This window comes from Melopsittacus undulatus, chromosome 3 (genome assembly GCF_012275295.1).
Source record: "Melopsittacus undulatus isolate bMelUnd1 chromosome 3, bMelUnd1.mat.Z, whole genome shotgun sequence".
In the NCBI taxonomy this organism is placed as follows: domain Eukaryota; kingdom Metazoa; phylum Chordata; class Aves; order Psittaciformes; family Psittaculidae; genus Melopsittacus; species Melopsittacus undulatus.
Window position 1 is genome coordinate 77480995 of NC_047529.1, and position 22496 is coordinate 77503490.

The 22496-nt window shown below is 38.8% G+C and overlaps 1 protein-coding gene across 2 annotated transcripts in view; it reads right to left on the reverse strand.

The window, feature by feature from the left end:
• The window catches only part of TIAM2 (TIAM Rac1 associated GEF 2), a 134592-nt gene that overhangs the window by 6214 nt on the left and 105882 nt on the right, over positions 1–22496 (reverse strand). For both annotated transcript variants that reach the window (XM_031049768.2, XM_031049767.2), the window contains 7 exons: positions 6816–6995; positions 5264–5332; positions 4768–4893; positions 3591–3699; positions 2786–2965; positions 1407–1525; positions 223–331 (listed from right to left, as the gene is read on the reverse strand). In XM_031049768.2, the coding sequence (XP_030905628.2) occupies positions 223–331; positions 1407–1525; positions 2786–2965; positions 3591–3699; positions 4768–4893; positions 5264–5332; positions 6816–6995 (892 nt within the window). The remainder of the gene's footprint in view (positions 1–222; positions 332–1406; positions 1526–2785; positions 2966–3590; positions 3700–4767; positions 4894–5263; positions 5333–6815; positions 6996–22496) is intronic.

Below are 22496 nucleotides of genomic sequence, written 5' to 3' on the forward strand. Positions count from 1 at the left end.
AGCAGCTGAGGCTGGCTCACAGAGCAACCAGCAACACCAAACAAGTGAATGGAAACTTTTCTCATATAAGGAAATACAACTATGTACTTTTTCAGATGTAAGTCTGCCTTAGATATCACATGGCTACAGGGAAAAGAGCTGGTGGCTTTCACCTTGTTAGAATATTTAATGTGGTAATCTTTAGATTTGAAAGAGCAGAGAGTCATTAAAAAAGACACTTACCAAACACTGTAAGTTCAAGATCTTTTCTTGCTTTGCCCAGTGATGGGAAAGGATTCAGCCAGGAAACTGTGGAGTGCATCAGAAGTTCTCCCATTGAAAGCTCTGTCACCTATATTAAATTAAAACAGTAGATAATTAATGAGTACATATCAATAACTTTAAGGATCTATGTTTGTACAGAGAGAAAGGCAGGGAGATCTGTACTACAGAAGGATAAGTGTAAGTAATTCCCTTTTCCAAATAAGTAACAGCTGTAAAAAGTAATAGTCCCTAAGTTATGGAACCTGAATAGAAGTTCTTACTATTAATAACTTAGAAGAATATTAAGTACATCAGATGATCTGTCACTTACATATAGAGAGTTCTGAACTCACTGATTTATTAGCTGTAAGTATCTTTAATTTCTATAGAGTAATTAGTATTAATGACATTGCCAATGGCAGAATTAATGGAGGTCTTGTACTCTGGTGCTGCTTTCTTCTGTGGGACAACATGACACTGTGAAGAATCTCCCAGGCTGTCAAGTTTTGTTTCTCCATAAATTATGAAATATCAAGCAGCCAATGGGAGCAATTTGGTGCTTTTACTAGGAGGAAATAAAACAACTGACCCAGCATCTCTCATATCTTCACCTTCATGAATTTCATCTGCTTAGAACTGTTTGATATAAATGGCTAAGTTGAGACCTTGCTGCCCCAGTTCTGGGAGATGCGTGCACACAGTCTGTTTAACTAATGGTTTTTGCTCTGACAAATACCCATGGCTGCCTCAGCACTACAAGTGTAGAGAATGAGAATAACAGACCTCAGTGTGAAATCCCTTGAATTGCCATCTTCATTTATACGGGTGAAAAAAAAAATCTTAAGAATTCTATAGCATAAAACCTGAATGCCTTGGGGCATGGATAATCTCTGCAACATTTGAGAAGATTTTTCCTACTGAGAGCTATATCTACTCCTGCTTGCAATTCTTGTCAGTCCAGAAGGCGTCTCTGGCAGCTGTCTGAAAATTTTACCGTAACCTACTGACAAAAAGAAACTTGACAGGCAGATATGAAATAGAAATTAAAATATTAAAGAAAATGGAGAAAGCCCAGCACAAATAAGTTGACAAAATCAACTTCAGGGAGAGATAAAGACCCAATGGCAAGGGGGATGAATAATAAGTGCTGCTCCTTCTCTTACCTCCTTCTCTGTTCCACTTTGATCTGCAACCAGCTGGTCAAATACAGTGCCGTAATCTTCGTATATCTTCTGCATCTCATTGATGTGACTTGCTACTTTTTCCATTGCTTTCAGTGCTTCTACAAGGTTTAAAAATTTCATAGACAGCTATGTAATTCAATTGTATTTTCTAAACTTGACACTTTTTATTGAATTCCACTTGAGGCAGGCAAAATGACCCAGTGTCTCCAAGGTTTGGTGGACAGTATTTTCTCATACAACAGTGGAAGAAACCCTTCCTGACTGGGGAAGTGAAAAATGCTCACGTGGTGTCATAAGTGCCTGAAAAGATTTTAGTAGTATTCCAGTGATAAGCCTCAGATGTTTACAGCAAATACTTATAGCAACATGATAGTAACCACACTTAAGTTTTGCTTCTTGTATATATAGGGCCATTTGGCTCACCACAGAATGGACAAAGAAATACAGTGCTAGATTGTACAAGTTCCTTATAGACTGTATGTATAAAACAAACACTGGTGGCCAGGTTTTATTTAATTTTTGTTTCTGGAGCAGGAATGATGCTAGAATTCATTAGACTTCTGTGTTAATTTAGAAAGGAGTTGCACAAGATTTCTCTAGTCCTGCCAGCTCTTAATTGACCTGCAAGTAAGTTGCCCCCAGCTTGGTTGTAAGGGCAAGGGAACAGTATTAGAAACTCCCTTTAAAGTAACAGCCTTGTGACTTTTTGCTGACAATGTATTTTGCCTGAATGCATTTTGTTAAAATGACAATCAACCATAAAATAGATTTCTAGACTTTCATGTACCAGGTACTGACAGACCTGAACTGGAATTTGCCAGGGTCAAGTCCCAGGCATCTGAGCCTAGAAAAGCAATCAATCCTAATATACGTTAGACAAAGAGGTCATTCTACACGGGAAGACTGCAAAGCTTTGACACAGATCTCCTCTATGCACGCAAGAGTCACAGTCAAACTTCAAACAACTAAAATTTCCTTCTGTGGCACTCTTCAACTTTGAGTTCAAGAACAAAGTAATAGCCACAAGATGGAGCTTTGCTCAGGGTTTCCAAGTGGGAAAAAAAGCAACACTGACCTGACATGCTCCTGTGCAGGAAGTAAGGAGAAAGACCCCAGTCCTATTTGCCTTGGCAAACCCTGGGCATATCTGCTTCTCAAAGGGACTTGGACATACCAAGCAGGACTTTTTGCTATAAGCATGAAAAAGTTACTTCTTATTTTTAAGGAGAGAGAGGGAATTTCCTCTAGGTTTGGACAAGTCTCTGCTATCTACCAAAATGGCTACCTGCATCTTTAGAAAGGGCTGGAAAGAAAACTTTAACTCATATTCATTCCTGTAGAAGAAAAGAGGAAGTTACCTGTCAAATGATAGTGCTCCTCACTCTCGTTGTCTGTCAGAGACACCAGCTCTTTTAAAAGCAGAGGATATTTCAGCACTCTCTGAACAGGCTTTATGAGGTATGACTCCAGTGTAGAAGAGTGTTGCTTTGTGGGATTTCGGGCATCCAGAAAGGCCTTAAAGGCACTATCTGTTTTAGCTAGAAGTAAATAAAAAAGTTGATAAGTTGAACATGGAAGTCAGAATCACAGAACACCAGGTTGGATGGAACCTCAAGGATCATCTTGTCCAGCCTTTCTTGGCAAAAGCACAGTGGAAGCTACAATCATTTGAAAACACAGAATTGCAACTTGTAACCAGCACCAAAAGCCTCACGATTTTTAATAGATGGTTTACAAAGTAGTTTACACTATTCATTTCATAATCATTTCCTGCATTAAATAACATATATAAGGGTTAAGACAGCTATTACATCAAGGTAAGATTATTCTTCAATGTAATTTTTCCACCACACTGCAGTGGATGGCAGAGGAAGTAACTTATTCTTGCTTTTCTTATTCTTTTAGGAGCATGAGGTGGATCTGCAAGCAGGACAAATTTGTGAAAGATGTTTCTGTAGCTATTCAAGCTACTGCCTGGATGTTACAAAGAGGATCTTACCCCTTCAGTTCTGCAGAACCGCAGATCTTAGCTATTTCAATTGAAAGACATCTATTAATCCTTATTTTGTACCAATATTGTCTACAAGACAATAAGATGTTACAGTAGTTCTCAGCAGTTTAAATTCATGCAAACTAGTTACAATAATGAAGAAAGTAAATTACCTCTCTCAAGAACTTTCTGAACTTTGATGTGGTTTGCACAGAAGCCGCTGTACAGTTTAAAGTGGTCAGCATAATACAGAAAGGAGCCCCCGAGGGAAAAGAGCAATTTCTGAAAACACAATCAAAATATTAATTCATTACTAGGATTCTAAATAAATATTCAGGCACATAGCGCACAGGCTCAGTGGTGTATCTGCTCTATGTATATCTTATATTTTTATATGTATATCTATTTTACATGAACACAGTACTGGTTAGTAATTCCATGACGTTTCTGTATTTCTCTGAGTGTAGAGTTCAGCCTATTTAGTCAAAGCCTGCAATTTTCTCCTTTCTGCCCAAACAGGTAACACCACTACAGGTACTTTGTCTTACTGTATCCTTCAGGCAGCATGGGAACAAAAATTAACAGACACATAACAAGATATATTGTGCTGGCAAAAAGCATGAGCAATATGAAGCAAGGCATAAAAGTGCCAAAGCCAGAGGGGACAGTGTAAGACAAACATAGAGGAATGCTTTCCAACTGTTTTCCTTCTTTCATGAGGTGGTAATCACAGGGCATCTCTGATGTTCCTGGATGAAGGAGAGGTTGGGAAGATGTAGGAGGGACTCAATCACAAGGGAGATGTTTTTAGAAAACTGCTTCACAAAGCAAAGATAAGAAAGAAAAGTAGTGAGGGAGGAGGAGGGAGAGAAGGAGGGCAGCCCTCTCCCTCTTTCAATCAATGTTTGCTCCACGAAAGGCAGCAAGTGTCTGAGAGACATGCCAACAGTCTCACCCAGTCCTGAGCTGCACATGAGGAACTCATGCAGCATTTAACAGTAAAAGCTCCCAGACACTAGTGGGTGACCTGGGCACAGCTGGGAGGCACACCTGGCAAGGCAGAATTCAGCACAGCAACACAACCTTTCTACAAAGGAGTTCTGCATCATAAGCATTGCTAGTTTATAACATACTCAAAGTCTACTCTGCATCTTCCACATTTCCTCTTCTGCCATGGCAAAGAGGAAGATAAAACCATGACAAAAGGCACTTTCACAGCTGAATAGATGTCTGTAATCCTAAGTAAGGCTTTAAACATAAAAGCAACCATATGAAACTTAGAGTTCTTAAAGCCAAATTTCACAAACATTTGTAGGCATACTACAGAGTATTAAATGACAAAATGTTTACCCGGAACTGGGATGGTGTTTCCAGTGTATTAAAATCTGAGGATGAAGATAATCCTTCTTCAAGGGTCTCCAAAAACACCTTCTGGAAATTCAGCATTTCTGGCAGACTGCCAAACAAGGACTCCATCTGTGAAAAACATCAGGCTATGAGTGACAGCATTTCATGCACCTAACACTGGTCTTGAGAAACACAGTCCCACAAGGAGATGTGCACACAAAGAGGTTGTAAAGGCCAGTAACATCTTTGTTAATGCTTTTAAAACTTTTTTTTTTATTAAAAAGTCCTTACAAAAAGCAAGGATTTCTCAGCAGTTAAGTCAGAACAATTACCCTTCAAAGTGACTGAAGCACCAGACAGAAAGGCACTGACTGATGTAGTTCCTATTGTAATTTTTGTTGTTTGCTTTTTCTGTCATGCTCTTGGCAACAAAAAACTCAAGCAGCAAACTCTTAACCCATAAATGAATGAAAAGCACATCTTTCAGTTTTTCCCTCACCTCATCCTGGGTAAGGAAAGTTTCATTCTGAAGAGGCTCCAAGTATAGCTCAAAGAGGCAGCTCAAGTCCTGCAAAAGAGAGAACTTGTTCACTTTAATGCAACCATTTGAAATTGTTCTTTATGTGACAGCTGTGGGATAGGGGTAATTTTTGGGAGCAAACTAGAGATGCTCCTTTTCTATAATAAACAATACCTGCGTGTCATTAGCCCTAAAGTGATTACTAAATTGGACACAAATTGATTTGAGTAATGTTTTTGTGTCATCCTTCAGGCTTTACAGCTTGATTAAAATTAATTATATTCAGAATAGCATGAGGAGAAATGCTACAGATGATACCTTTCTAAAGAGTCTATGTATATGGACAGCACCAAATGTCTTAAGCATGTATGTTAGATAAATCACATAGATAGCCACTCATTTAAATTTCAGCAGTACTATTCAGAAGGACACCTAACATTTTAAAATCCTATTAGTTATTACTCAGTTATGTTTTCAGGGAGAATATGAGCAAGGGCTTTTTCAGTCACTTCTTCAAAGAATTGGTGCCACTTCTGAAGACTTACTATCCCATACCAAAGCATAGCAGCAAGGCTGAGACCCAACAAAGCACTCTCTGGCGGTGAGAAGGGAAACAACAGAAATTCTCATGGAGGAGTAAGAGCGTCTCCCTGAGAATGCCATAATGAGTATGTGCAACGAGCATGTGCCAGGATTTTGCCTGGTGCAAAATTTCCCATATGTCAGTGACCTCCAGGGTCATGTCTTTCTTCAAGCAACTAACCTATAATAAACACCAGCTGGACATATGTGGAGGTTCCTGTTCTGTAATGCTTCCTCAAGCTTTTCAGCATATGGCTGCATTAGTGCACTGGTGGAGGTACTCACAATAAAAGCCTGGAAGTGTTATCTCTTTTTTCCAGATACATTATTGCAGTAAGTACTGTTATCTGTAAGCATGTGCTTTGACTTCCAGTAAAGTAGATGATTCCTCCTTTCTGAAGGTCAGTGAATTCAACGTTTTCGGGGTTTGGCATCCAGTCACATGAATTTGGGGTGTAAGAGACATATATCTAACAAATCATGGACTTACCAGGGGAGAAATACCATATGTGTGATGCTACAACCAACTGGAGTCGTGCCTTTTAGTTGTGTTGATTAAAAAATAATTATGCATAATTTTCCACAATTAAACTTTTTTTTTCCATTCTGTAGGAGAATATTCTGTTCTTCTACCAGATTTATTTTCATCCTGAAAATTAGGGAAACATCCCCTGGAAAACCCCTATGTTAACATATTGCAGGTATTGACTCCCCACAAATTGCCACTCTCCAATATCAATACAAATTGACTAGATCTAAAGGTACTAGATCAAATCCTACAACCTCTATTATAGGAACAAGGCTGTTAAAAACAACAGGATAAACAGACTTTATAGATTATGACACTTGTAGAGGGTAAGCACGAATATGTTAAGACTATCTGTAAATAAATCATGGTCAGCCTCAAAAACAAGGCTGCAGGTAGCCAGATTTTATTCTACTTTTTTACCTTAACATAAGATTTCTCAGTGTCCATAAGTTCTTGGATGACTTTCCTCAACCTATCTGCATCAGAAAGGTGGCGAGCCAGTGGCCGTGGTGGTGGGTCCTGGTTGTCCTTCTGTACTTCCATACTGCTTGTTTGGACTTCTTGGAAGTTTCGGCACAATGTACTGATCTGTTCTGCGCTCTGTTAAATGAGAGGAAAGGGACAAGCGCCAATGTTTTAGACTACAAGCTGTACTATAATTATTATTAAATTCCTCAAATTTTGCTCATGTTCCAAATTCAGAGGCCAGAGCATGTCATTGATTTTTGTCAAGTATGTATCCCGACAGCTCTAAACAGCTTGAATATACAGCAGACCCAGATCATACTAGTAAAATGAAATGAAAATTTCTAGTGATTTTCCAGCACAGATTGTTTCGTCTTCAGACACAAGCTTATGGGATGCAAAAGACGAGAGAGCACTATGGTATATCATATACTTTGCTTCTTATGACGTTAGCATCACACTGTTTTCCATCTCTCTTATTTTGCAACACTGACTTTATAAAATAGAAAGAATTGATAAAGATCTTTTAAGCATCCAGAATAACTTTTATTTGTCACCAGCTGCCTATATTGTGAGGTATTTTTTTCAGACAATGAGACATGGAGCTGAAGGTTCAGATTACAATGTCCTGGATTGTCAAAAGATGTTTAGATGCTTTCTCTTCAAGCAGACAAATACATATCAACATTTTTTGCCTTCAAGAATGGCAAATGGAAACAAAAACCTTTGAGATTATTTGGAAGAATGGTAAAAAAAAAAAAAACCCTAAAACCCCAAACAAACAAAACCAAAACAAAAACCAAGCAAACAAACAGACCCAAAACCAAAAAAAAACCCAAAACACCAGGAAATTTTCAAGCAAGGTAGGAATTTGAGATGGAACAGCAGTTAATCTGATAAGGAAAAGATGGAAGAGAAAGAGATTTTTCTGACATTAAGAAATAGTTGTGTAGCTCCCTCTTGCATGACCACCACCACTAATACCAAGAGCTACTTTTGCAGGCAATAATAGTTAATGCTTAATTTGAAAATTATTCCACTGTACTCCTTCTTACATGATGTTCTCCTGAAAGCTAGAGTATTCCTGCCATTACTCAGTTGCTACCATAACAGCTGTTGGTATCCATCTCTTTGTACTACATGAAACAATTCTTCAGTACTATCTTCCATAAGGCTGTGTCATCTAATATCTTCTTGAGCAAATGCAAGCAAACAAGGACTACATGAATGCTGCCTTATTTCAAGTGGAAGTCTTGTTTCAGTTAAGAAATTGGGACGAGTGCATTTCATAGTGCACGTCTTAATCTGCACTAATTTATTCCCCATGCTCTTTCAAGTGCTTCTTTGGGGGTCTTCTGATTCACCACTGGCTGTCTGTATAGCTAGATTCACCAACATACTAGGCCATCAAATAAGCAAACATAAAAGTTATCCTAAAACTGAACTGAGCTATACAAAGCCTTCTGTAAGGTGGAGGCTAAATGCACTAACAATATTAAATCACAAACATTCATGTGACAAAAAATGAGTACATCACTCACACACATATGATGGGAATATATGCTAAAGTATCAAATATTTGCCATGTAATCTATATCATTCTGTAGTTTCCAGACCCCAGTTTTTAACAATGCCATGACTCTAAAAAAATTTACTTTTCTCGTTAATATGCGCCACTGAAATTTTGATACATTTTGTATTTACAACATTTATTAGGACCCAACAAAACACAGTGTAAACTGAATGTTTGTTGGAATTACAGCTGCACATTGATGGAATATATTTAGAAATCACAGCCACACTCTGACACTAAAATTAATTAGTGCTTTACAGATAAATCACATCTTAATTTAGGATATGTGTGTGTATTTTAAAGCTACTTTAAAACCGCTGAATGCCAATGTACTTGAGCTTTGTTTTCTTTGTTTCTGATGTCAGAAAGATTTGTATCTGTATCAGAATTACTCAGATCTTTTGCTCTCTACAGCTCAAGATGTGCGTGGGCAGCTACTGGATACCTGGTCAAGGACACTAAATGATAGGAGACAGCCTATTGAAAGTGAGTCATAAACATCATCATGAGGCGCAATTCTATAAGGAAGACTTAGAAGTCCTCTATTCTTCCCCAACTACCTTTGCACATAGGGCAGACAGACACTGGAGAACATGTTTTGTTCTCTATCCCCTTCCATTTTGGGGCCAGAGCTGCATCTGCCATCAAGAAGCACTGGATAAGAAAGCACATGGAAATAGATGATAGCCTTCAACATAAATACTATTTGAGCATAAGAAATTTCATAATAACACATAAGTGGAGATTAATATAAGCTATTCTTGTTTACATTTCTTCCCAAAACATCCTGACCACCCAGGCTGGGATCTCTACTTTTTTCCACACTGCTCTGGATGCTACTCTCTGCCTCCCACACTAAAGAATGTCCTGCACTCTTATTTTTGCTGTTTAAAACACATCTTTTTTTAGAAAGGTTCTAGTAACAGCCCCTGTGAATGCCTCCTTTATAACTTTTATGTATAGGCAGAAGAGGCTCAGCCTCTGCCCTGTTACTGATTGTAGCTGCGATTTCAAAGCTACCAAAGCTACTTGCACATTCTGGATGTCAAAGCATAGTTCAGCAGTCCAGTGTCCTTAAGCCAAGAAGTCTCAAGAGGAGTCCCAAGCTGATACTACAGACACCCACCGTAATCTTGAATTAACCCTGAATTTGCTCTGACAATGACGCTGCATTAGCTAACACAGGCAGATGTGACTCTCTCGCACATCTAGTAAACTCCTGAAGAATATAGCTTCTTCTTTTATTTGCAACAAGACTGTCTCTACTTAGTAAATGGCAAAAAGAAATTATTTATTACAACCTTTATAGTGTGCAACTTATCATAATGAAATCATTTAAATTGACAAAAAAGAAAAGTGCAGATGACTGACTATGAGCAAGGCTGCAAATTAACTGGGTGCAGAGAAAAAGCTGAGGAGAGCATACAGTGGAAGCTACAAACTTTCTCCAAAATCCATCACTTGAGCTTACATATGCCACTGTCAGCAAGATGCACAGGAGACTGCAAGCACCTTCAGCTTACCTTTGGCACTGAACAGCAAACAGATAAGGTTGAAAATGCAAAAATTTAAACCAATAGTGATAGGGTTAGGAAAGACAACTGGAGCTTATGCAGGGTTTATAGAAAGAAAGCATTCTAGAGAGGATGAAGTTAAGCAGCACTGTACAGTTTTATTGGCCATTTTCACAGATTTCCCATGAAGCTGTATAAATCCTTCTACAGACCTAGCACTCAGGCGAAGCAGCTTCCTGCCTCTCTCCTGGCCTCTAAGAGAACAGAAAGATGTGTGGAAACAGCCTTGAGAATGGAGTTTTTTTCATCCCTGGATGTTTGGATTTGTACCCATGTCCTTTTGCAGGGAGTATTCCCTGTGAATGTGGATTGCTCACAGTAACCTTAGAAGGGAAAGTTCCAGTGCATATAACTGTCAGCTTCACTCATAGCAGTCAGCTATCACAGTGATGCTCAGCTTGTCAGATGGAGATGAAGCATATCCTATTTTCAATAATACCCCTAATATGAAATGTTAAAAGATTTTTCCTTTAAATTGAGCAAAAGGATACTTTTACAGAGAACCTCTTGCGGATTTTCTTTGCTTCTTGAAGACAAGCATATCATAATTCGAGGCTGTGCTAACCCCACCAGAATTTAAAAACTCCATAAAATTAATTGGTGAGAGAGCAGAAGACATTAATCAGTAGTGGTTAAGCATTAGTAGAACAATTTCATGGCTACCCTGTGACTTTCTACTGAATTATACTGATTGAGCATAAATGCTGCACAAGGTCAATTAGCATTACGGTGTTTCTGCTCATTGCTGTTTATTTCACCCCCATTTATACACCTCATACACTCCATCACTCAGTCAGGGTTTGTTTGAAAAAGCGATGAAAAAGAGTATTTTGAGTAGACTTAGAAAACTCTACAGCTCAAGAAAGACTCCTTGAGGGGGAGGAGGGGGGGCTTAAAGCCATGCCCTTTAACGAGTTTCCAGATTTCTGTAGCCTTGCCCAGAACATTGCCCACATCTACAGGGTGATCACCAGTCTTTTGAATTCCTCATCCAAAGAGGAAGCATGTTCAGAAAACATCCTGCAGAAACAGATTTATTAGTCTTGTACCCTCCAAAAACAAACAGCTAACAGCTCAGCTCAGCTTGATGTATGCATTTCCAGGAAGACTGAATGCACCATTCAACAGAAGAAATACAATTACATGGGATTTTGAGAACTGAACAGCTGGCCTGAGACCTCTGAACATCCTCAGTCTGTGGGAAGAGAAAGGTTTTGGAGATGTCCATCACTTTTCCTTTGTGTTAGAAGATGTTTCTCTCCAGAACAAAGGCAGTCATGACAGACCTTTTTTTTTTTTCTTTTTGTAGGTCCATCGCTCTACAGACATCTCTGTCATCCTCAGACTGGGAAGTACTTTGTAACCAAGCAATGTGAATGGCTAGAGAGCTGCAGGGCTTAGCCTCCTCAAAGACCACTGCCTTATATTACACACCAACACAGTATGTGCACTCCCCTTAATTGTTTATTGAGACTTAAAAATGTTAGTAGAGTTTTACTGCAAAATGCCTTGTGGGATTCCACTGTATGCATCTGGGCAAAACTGCCACTCAGCTTTGGGCAACAGAAGCTAAAATGAACTAGTAGCCTCAGTCATCACTTACCTTTTGGCATTTCTCTTTTTTATCCCGACTTCCAAGAATATGAAACTGTTCCTGACTGACACTATGAAATCTTAGGGGTCTGTTTTGTTTTGCTGTGTATCTTGTATGTCTTCTAATTAAAATGTGTAAGACACTGCTAAAGAAAAGGTATCTTTTTTAAAGTGTCTGCTCAGATTCTTTGTAGCAATAAGCCAAGCATAGTTACAGTTATGCTTTAAGGAGGAAGAAACAAGACCTCTACACCGCATTATGAAAAGCTGCCCTACCAAACACTACCAGACCTGACTACAGGGGAGGAATTTATCACTAACTCTACTCTTTGAGTCAGAATTTCCTAATTTCAGGGAGACTGACATTAGCAAAGTCAACCTGTTCCATAACTCAAGTAGGTGCCACCAACCTCAGAAATCACAAGTGCAATAAGAAGAGGTGTTGATGACCTAGTAATTCTTTCCTGACAGCACAGACCAAGGTCTGAAAGAAGGCTTGAATGCACTCTATGTGAAACAGCTAAGACGCAACCCACCTAACATGGCGCCTGAGCTATTAGCATGAGTGGTAAATCTTCCCTCTCACCTGCCATACAGAGAGAGATGCCCATCCTTCTCCTTGGGTGTAAAGGAAGGACTGCTGGTGATTTGGGTACTTGACTGAAATGGTTGTTATAAACCAAGCCACAAAGCAGGGATCTGGGCCCAGGAGCCTGCATCAAACAGCTCCCAAGGACCAGCAGCTCCCACTGTTACAGATGCTGTGCTCAGCTTCTCTAAAACTAGTCTCCAAAGTCACCTGACCCAGTGCATAACAAAGTCAAAGGCAAAACAAAAGTCACTTCCATTGTGGAATGCTAAATCCTGACCATACAAATTGTAAAGCTGAGAACATCAGTAAAATGAAAAGTGAGGAGCCTTGACAGCCCAGGTCACAAAAAGGAGACTCTTGTCAGGTAGTATTAAAATACACAGTGCAAGTTTTCCCAAACCCTGATCTTGTGAAAATACTGTAATTCTTTCATTCTGCATGTCCTGATCCTGATGTTGGCAACTTTTAATGTATTTTTTTACTACCCGGGTGACATATTTACAGCCTTCTTATATTCCCACAGCAGTACTTTGATTGTAGCTCTTATTTTTTTTATCCCTGTTTTCACAATCCTACGTTATTTGTGAAAATCCAGAAAAATACTTAAAACATTCTTGCTGCAGTGTTTTCCGAATTTCCCACTGTTACAACTATCCCACTTCTCGTCAAAATCTGGATCATGACTTGGTCCTTCCTCTGACAGAAGTGAGAAATAAGTATTTGCTTCAGCCCAGCAGCAAACACTGCAGGCAACCAACCCACCTTTCCCTCCCCCAGACTTCAAAAAGCCCAAGCGTTTTCTCATGCAGAGTGCTGGGATAAAATCACCCAACATTACACCTTACTTGACTCCAGCATTTGATTATTAATGCTGGGACAGTCACTACTGATAAAGCTCAGACAGCCTGGAATGCTCCTGCAGCCCCGTCACCTACCTTAGCCTAATTAAGCAGCACCCCACCGCTTAACCCGTGTCGCTGCAGAACTCACCACAGAAAACATCCTGTGCAGGGAGCCGTACGCTGCTGCTGCCTGCTGCTGGGTTTTGCGAGCCAGCGCCAAACTCTTAGCTCTGGCTTTACTCCTCCTGAAGGCGGGCATTGTGGCTTGCGAATACAAACTTTGCCAGAGGAAAAGGCCCCTCAGAAGGAAGCCACAGACGTTGCGATCCCCCACAAACACACCTTCTTCCCTCTGACCTCAGCTGCTCAAGTTTCTCTTTTGTGCCGATTAACAAACATCAGAGACGCTGATGACCAATGTAACAGAGCTAAGCAGTGTATGAGAGAGCACAAACAGACCTGCAATGCCTCCCTTTATTACTACAAATGCAGGGAAAATGTGCCAGACGAGAATAGGGTTTTTATAAATAGCTTGATGTAGTGAATGCAGGACAAAGTGCAGTCATGGCAAGGGAAGATGTGTTTTAGCTCCCCAGAAAGGTACCTGCCTGTTAAATTTACTGCATAAACAAAACATCAGGTGCTTTGAGAAAGTTAGCCAAATACCTAAAAATATCTAGAGGGTGTTGACCGCCCTGAAGGTCAGCATGAAATATCAATGGTACTGATGCTCTCTCAAGGGCATATGCTGCTAAAAGGTGTGGCATACAAATATTCTTACAATGATAAAATGAAAAACAAATAGGCAGCTCTTTGGATTACTTCTTTACATAATTGTGCTTGTCCTTTGTTTGAACTTTTTAGTCATAATTACATCAATAAAAATAAATCTAAATTGTGCTCACTAATAAATTCAGGCTTGAAAGGCAAAGTCCACATGCTGATACACATTCACACAAAACCAATCAGGTCTATGGACATATTATTCTAAAATCAATGTAACTTTAAACAAAATATAATAGGACATGACACCACTGAGCTTAAGAGTTATAAGACTGACAAGCAATTCATTGAAAAGACAACAATACCAGTGGCATAATAAAACTCCCATGTTTGCTCTATCACAGCACTAGTAGTATGCAATGAAGGTGGGCTATAAAGGCTTCATTCCACACTGCCCTTGCAACAGCCTATTGCTCTCCAGAAAACTTTTCTAGAACCCAAATGATACATCCAGCCTGGGTATCTATATCCTTGGTTATGAGGGTGCTGCTTCAGAGGTTTCAAGGATATTCACCTTCATACAAGCAAGGGAATGGTACAGCCTTCTCCTTTAATTACTGCAATTAAACTTACATCCATCTCTTTCCAAATCATTAGCACAACTTGACAGCTCAGCATTTGCCAAACTGCAGAGCTCAGTTGCTGAGCAGCTGCTTATCAGAGGAACAATGATGCAAGCCCTGAAACAACACTCTGCTGATAATGATGTAGTAGGAACCTCTTGCTTAGCTGATGTATTCTGCCCTTTCTTCCTTTTTGGAGACAGATTCAATGGGTGAGAAGACTATGTAACAGAAAACTGAGGAAATAGCCTCAAAGGATTGAGAGAAGTTTCACCTGCTCCCTAACATTTCATTTTTCAATGGTCACACAGCTTGGTTTAAAATTCAGTTATATGGACTACTGTGTAGCATGTACGAGGCTTTTCTTATCCACCATTAGTGGCTGCCTTTGCAGTAGTTCACAGATCCTAGGGATACACAGAGCAGTTCTGAAGAGAAGAAAAAAATCACTACTCTGTGGAAATTAAAGGTTTACAGCACCACATATGGCATTTTAAAAATAACACAGGTCAGGTCACCAGATCCACATTTACTAAGAATATAACTATACTGTCTGGAAAAGTACTGTTTCTTCGTTTCCTATCAGCATGAGTGGTGGCAATTTCAAGCTCATAACAGAATATGTCTTAAAACACAGCTCATCCACCGGGACCTGGGAAAATAAAACAGGCTGCTAAATTTCAGGTCCAAGCAATATCGTCAATCTTGATGAAAAACAATGACAGGCCTTTTGAATTCCATATTAGGAGTTATTTGTCCCAGATTTGTTAATTAAACCTGTGTTATTAGTTAGCCATATGCCAGCTAAAAGATGTTACCAATTAACAACTTTTTTAAATGTATTCATTAGAATAAAGCCCAACTATGTTTTAGTAATCCTTCCAGTTTGTATTGAGGGACTTGGACAAATCAAAAAAGTTAAAAAGAAGCTAAAATAAGCCAAATTAATGAAAGCATTTTCTTTAGCCATTCTTCTCTAGAAGCATACAAACACACACTCAAGCCCTTTTCAAGAACATATCTCATACGTAAAATTTACATGTAAAATAATCAATCACCTTGAAATACTTTTAAGATGACTGGAAAAATTACATAGCCTTGTTGTTTGTTCCTGTGTGCTTTAAGTAACACACATTCCCTTTACAGACATCTGGTTTTCATCTTCTTGTTTTAGAGGCACCAGGCTTGATAGTTAACAGTAACATCCTTTGTAATACAGGCTTCCCTCTATTGTCCTGATATGTCTAGGTGCACTTGCCGTCATCAAGTTCATTTCCCATCCTGCTTTTTCCCTTAATGCATGAAGGTAAAAGGCTAATTTTGCTCTGTCTGTATATACTTTGAATGAAAGGAAACAGCAGCTTGCCTCCGGGACAATTCTGAGCACTTGTGGGCTACTTTGCAAGTTCAGCCTGGACCACCAGTGAAGCAGAAGCATAATTTCTGTGTACATTTTGTAATTTTTAGATATGAGTATGTGTGCGTATATATGTACATATATGTATACACACATCTACATAAACATACAATATGTACATACATATCTTGGATTAAGAGAAGCGCCATGACATTAGTGGTCTCTAAGTGTTATAAGCTCAGGCTTAATTCAGCTGGTCTCCAGATCTCTACAGTGATCTAGAGGGACTCTGCTTTTTAATTTTTACAAATGCGGGGGGATGATTTTTCTGAATATTTTTTATTGCACTTATTATACTAATAACATGGCTTTTAAATGCCTTCAAGATGTATTTCCAAAGCATAATTTGCCACAGTGAAGACATCCACTTTAATTCCAGTGCTGAAAAAATAGTTAACGTTCCAAAGGTTTAAAATTAATTACTGTTTAATTTTTAATACCAAGCATCGTAAATACTGTTTGTAACATTCTCACTCAAAGTGTTTCGGGCTGAATGTAAAAACTTTTCTCAAGTGCTGAATTAGAAACTATGGCAACCACTGAGACATTATCTTTGCATTCATCTTGCACAATATATTTCTGCACTGTGCCTTCTTTGGAGTCAGAGAGGGCAACACTTAATCTCTTCTTGTTAGTAGCAGGTATATTGTGTTTCAATGCTAAAAGACCAAATAATCTCCCTGTAAAATACAAATAGAGACCCTCCAAACTCCACATCACTCTCCCCTAGTTTTGTTGGGGTTTCATTTAGGCACTACAGAAGGATTTTGCTGCCTCAGAAGGAAATAATCACCGTGTGAGTAAAGGTCTATGTAAATTATCAAGTACAGACCGGCACATAGTGCTATGGACAAGAGGTAACAGAACATGAAAATCTGGTGGAACTACCCTGTGCATCTGACTCAACTGACCTCTTATTATCTCTGATTTTGCAGAATCAGCTGCAGGTAGCAAATTTTATTAAGCTTTGGAATTGCTGGTCTACCTGTCGCCTTACATATTCCTGACAGCGCAAAATAGGGATCAAAGCCTCACTGAAGTATGTAACAGCACCCAGAATGCAATATTTGTCTGAAATTCTGTATTGCAACTTTGTAAAACCTTCAGAGACTTTGCGCCTTATGGGTAACTGCTGGGCACATGACATACCTTGACATGCACTAAAATTGTGCTCCAATGTTCTCCATCACAAGGGGAAAACACATACATTATAGTCAGCATGGTAACTGAATAGTGTCACAGTCTTAAAACAATCCCACCAAATAATCTACAATGGGCAAAGAGGTTACTCAGTTCCCTGGGTCTGTCAGAAGTGCGATTAGATAACTGCCTTTCATTGTGAAGTGAAATGCTGCCATCATATCCTGCACTGCAGGTGACAAAGGCTGCCTTTGGAGGCCCAGGGTGGTGGACTCCCAGACGACTTCCTGCCCCTCACTGGTGAAGTCACAAGCATCTCCAGAGACACTGCTAACTGTATCCTGTCGCAATGAACCAGGGCTGTTGTCATACACTTTTCACCTGCAGGCAAGCCTTGTGGATTTTCCCCAGAAGACTACAAAGAAAAGCTGCATTTTAAGTTATTCTCCCACTGGCTTCTTAATTTGCAAGCATCCATACATCACAATTTCTTCTCCTGGTCAAAAACATCTGCGCATTTTGCACTGACAACTGCCACGGTATTTTTGAAAGGACATTTCCTTCAGCCAGAGGAAAGACAACAAATATCACCCCCAAATGCCAGTGACTCAGTGTAATAGCACAAAACAGAGCAACGCAAGTTCACACCTCTGCATGCAAGAACTGCAGTTTCCCTTTGCTCTTCTTTCTTGCAATCCTTGTGCCTCCCTACCAGTAACTATGCACACAGGTCTCCATCCTTGACCCTATCTTGACCTAACATCTGGTTACAGATTTCACTCTAAATATAGCACCTTTCATGCTTTGAGCTTTATGGTTTCAGGGCTCCTTACTATGTTAGGCACTCAACTGCTGTATTTGAATTTGGGACAATCTATACTGTGGGTCTGATGCATTTAAAGAACTACAGGATCAAAACAACAAAGTGAAATCCAGGTCTGGAGTCAATGGCAAGCATTCTTTAACCTGTAATCCATCAATTTTGGTGTCTTCTCTGAGGGATGGAATAAAATACTGAAACCTAAATTAATTAGAATAATCTTTACAGACTTCTAACAGGCTACAATTTCACTCATATCACTGATACACTTCTCAAAAGGTACATGATGACAGCAGGGGCCCAGCCATGGCTCCACACTTCTGGAGCCAGCAACTCTGGTTGGGTTCACTATAGGCTGGCCTGTCTGCAAGAGAAGCACAATAATTAGCTGAGTTCCCCATAGGCTTCTCCTTAGCTTTTGATGCAGAACTGTCTCCTCCAGGCACAATGGAGTCAAGGAAAACCACTGCTGAGGAACATGCTATGTTCCCATGTTACCTCTTACACTCCCTAAATGCATCTCACATCTGGAAGGAAATGACACTTGTATTGCAGAGAAGTATACATGATTTTGAGAGTACTATGTTGTTAAACCCCTTCCTACAAAGAACAGAAAAAAAAAGATGTTAATTGCAGACTACTCCCCAAGCTTCTGGATCTCATCAACTGCTAAAACAAAGTTCTCAAAATTAAAATAAAGATCCTTAATGTCCTATGGATGCTGAGTAAACCTTCAGGCAGGCAGCTCTCCTGCAATTAATGACATGCTGTGCAAGTGCAAACTGCCTGGGCAATGCAAAATAGAGCTGATGAGAAGTTACCACAATGAACATCATTTAACCTAGATTGCGTCCATGCAAGAAATAGGTTTGGAGCCCTATGGGCATCCCAGTAGTTTTTTCTTCCTCTTATTTTACTTTTCCCAGAGGGACCTCTGTTGAGTTTCTGTTCATTTCTGCTTGGCTTTCTTTCAGTGTAACTCAGCAATTGAAATTTACTTGAAGAATGACATTTTACAATTGAAATTTACTTGAAGAATTACATTTTACAGACTTTGCTTAAAATTAATCCACTCACATTTTTATTTTGTTTTGGGTTTTTTGTTTGTTTGCTTGGAGGGGGGGTGGTGGTGTTTGTTGTTGGTTGGTTTTAGATTTCCCCTAGTTTTATTTCAATGTTAACATTTCTTTGGGGATTTTTTGGGTATAAAGGTCACTAATTGATGAACAAGAAAGGATGCCACTTGTACCAAATGGAGAGAAATATGGTTCTGAAACCTACCAGACACATGTTGACATACATACATACACTGCCACACCATTCTAAACATAATCAAAATACAATTTGTACTTTTCACTTTTTATGTTTTATGCACCATATCATTGCAAATCTTCTTTCTGATTCAGTATATTTTGGTAAATCTTTAACTTTCTCACTGAAAAGTTTTACTAGGAAACTGTTGGGCTTTGATGGGAAAAAAACCCACATCTCTCGACATTTACTCACTGAAAGACAATCATCCAATTCTTAAAAACACACACTCAGACTGATGATCCTTATCTCACCTCTGGAAGTAAGTGAGTGTCATCACCAGATCAAAATAAGTAACGTAACCACCATGACCATATATATAGCATTTACTGACAGTGCCAAGAGAAGGTCAGTGGGTATGCTTTGAGTAATGGTGTACTGACCTATCCTACAGCACATATGCTACAAATCACATGCTTGTACAATGTTTTCTAGGTAACAAGTCAGAAGAATACATCATTCCTAGCATTCACTTGCTTTCTTCTAGAAAATAAAATACCATTAAAATAAACCATAAACATTGAACAATTGTGTTAATTTTCTGCTGGGATTGGACTACATGAATAATGATTACTAATTGCTTTTGTCTCTACTATTCCATAGCAACTGTCATAGTTGCCCACTTCCTCTCCCCAAAAATCAAACCACATTTTTCAGTTTAACAATTGAGAATTCAGCCACTAGCAACAGGACAGACATTCTTTAATTAAGGTTTAAACCTAGACCTGAACGCATATTATATCTCAGGATTTTTACCCTTAAATTACCCTCTCTGAATGAGAACTTGATGGTTCTAGCACTACTTCTAATGAAGGGGTTTCAAAATCAGTTTGAGACAGTTTGAAGATAAAATATTAATTTCTTCAATTTATGAAAGCCATCCCTTGGGTACATGGGTATGCTGTATATACAAGAGGCCAAAACTAAAAACGTAGCAAACTCTTTACAATACTTGTTGGTTTTCATTACAGAAATAGCCATGTGAAGTCAGCTAATAGGCAACACAAGGATTTCCTTTTTGAAATTATGACACGTTTTTCATCGGTTGAAAGCACTATCTTGGGAAACTTGTGGTGGTAGTTGGATGATACAGCAGTGGGAAGATGGGTTTGCTTTGTGACCCAGCCTCAGCCTTGGCATTCACACTACTTGGACAGCATCTGACATGCAAATCAGCAGCTCAATTGCACATACACTTTAGATTGGAAGGGTTGGAGAAAAACCTCAACAGTTATCCAATTTAGGCACATTTGCACATCGGCTCCTTGAGCACAGGAAGCAGGACTGCATGCAGGAAGACCAAAAACCAGATTCCTCACCATGGTCCCAGACACACAGAGTTCATAGAAACATCTGCTTCTCACTGCACATGCAAAAACTCCTGTCTGGCAAATGGAGGACTGTCCACAACTGCCATCACAATAAACAGAATACACAAACTTCAACAGCACTGGAAGGATGATTTGACATAGCGTAGGAAACTTGAGCATCCAAAAGCAGACTTCTGAAATGCTCAAGTACATAGGTTTTTCTTTTTTTTCCCCCCCTATATCTATAAATACAGACATTTCAAGTAGGGCCATAATACTGATCTGCACCTCATCCCTATAAAAAGCTGAAAGTATTTGATGAAAATGTTCTATCCTGCAGAGATGAAGATTTTCATTTGCCAAAGATGCCATTCAGTCTGCTGACCAGACTTGTCACAAATCCTCCATTCCTTCACCAGATAGACATAAAGTGAACACAGGAGTGGAGAAGCAGTGAGCTGAGCTAATCTAAAGCAGTCCATGCTAAGGAAAGGTGTTCAGAATTTTTTCACCATACTTTCTGTTCATTGCATTAAGAATGGTATTCCCAAAAAAAAAAGTTTTCTCCCTCTGCAGTGTGTAGTATTTTCTACTTATTTTTTATTAGGATGTGCTGGGATAGACTTGGCCATATATACGCATACTAATGAATGATCAATAACCCATTCTGAGAGTAGACTGACTATTTTAAGAGTTAACAGTAAAGCAAAGGCAATTTCTGTAAGTCTCTATGCCCAACTTATTGCCAGAATCAATTTTGCTTCATTGTTTGAAAGAAATACAGCACTACTTCAAAAATATTGCAAAATCAAACCAGTTGGCCATTCTTTAGAGAGCAAACTCTTGTTAACATCCAAAATGTCTCATCACTGAGAAGAGTAGCTTCCGTTTCTGCATCTGCAATGTTAATTTTTGAAGATGCCAGCATAAAACCATTCTGCATTCATTTACTATTTTTACCATGATTACAAAGCATCACATTAGCTATTTTTACTGGGTTTCTGAGGTTTCATAGAGAACTCTAAGATACAGCTGAAAATATAATGAAGTTATGTGAAATATTTGAAGAGACTTTAAGGCTTTTTCTTGAGTTCTGTAAAATACCTTCCCCCCTCACACATGCATTTATCTGAAGATCCTTCTTTCTGTCTGTTGAAATTCAATATGATTTTGGAAATACTTATCTCAAATGATACTCAAAAGATTCAGAGCAACCGGAAGTCAGATTGCAGTACTCTTACAACAGACCATAGAATAATAGCTACTTATATGGTAAAATTTCACCTTTTAGCTATGTTTGTCTTTCATAAAAGGATATTTTTAATATATTGAAAATACAAATTAAAGATAAATTAGTAACAGACTACTAAACTTCATCTTTAAAGAAACTGTGGGTTAGAGAAAGTATTTTTAACAATACAGTTTGCAATTACAAATCATGAGTAGCTAAAGGAAAAGTTGCCTTTTTTATTTATTCAAATTCATGCTACTTGAATGTACAGAGAACTTGATTCTTGGCAACTGTCAACATACCAGGATTTAACTGAACACCAGAAACACAGATAATTAGTTCTCAAAATGAACAAACACAACTAAAACTAATTGCACTGACAGGCATACTCAATTCCCACATCTTCTGAGGTCCTCTATTCTTCTGTCAACAGCACGCCTACATACTCCATAATCAACAACCGTAAGGACAGTATGCCACAGCAAACAGTATTTTAACACAGTTTGAAAATGTACTGCAGCAGAATGTGTTAGAAGTATAACATCTAACCTTGTTAAATAAAATAGAAAATAAAGTTAAAGGTATTAAAGGTATAAATGGGCATCCCAGAACTACAGAGCTGACAAAACTAATAAGCATCTGGAATGGATGGCTCTTGATGTCCACATGCTTTTAATATTATTTTATAACTTAAGGAATGGCTTCCTTTTCTGGAATGAAACAATCCTCTATTGCCCTTCTAATTAATTTGTTAGTTCTCACATGAAACAAACATACAACTATTCTAAATTGATTAATTTCTTGGGCTACAAAAAAATAATGACTGAATGAACCCATGTTTGAATGTAGTACACATGCAACAAAAGACTCATTCTTGTGAAATTACA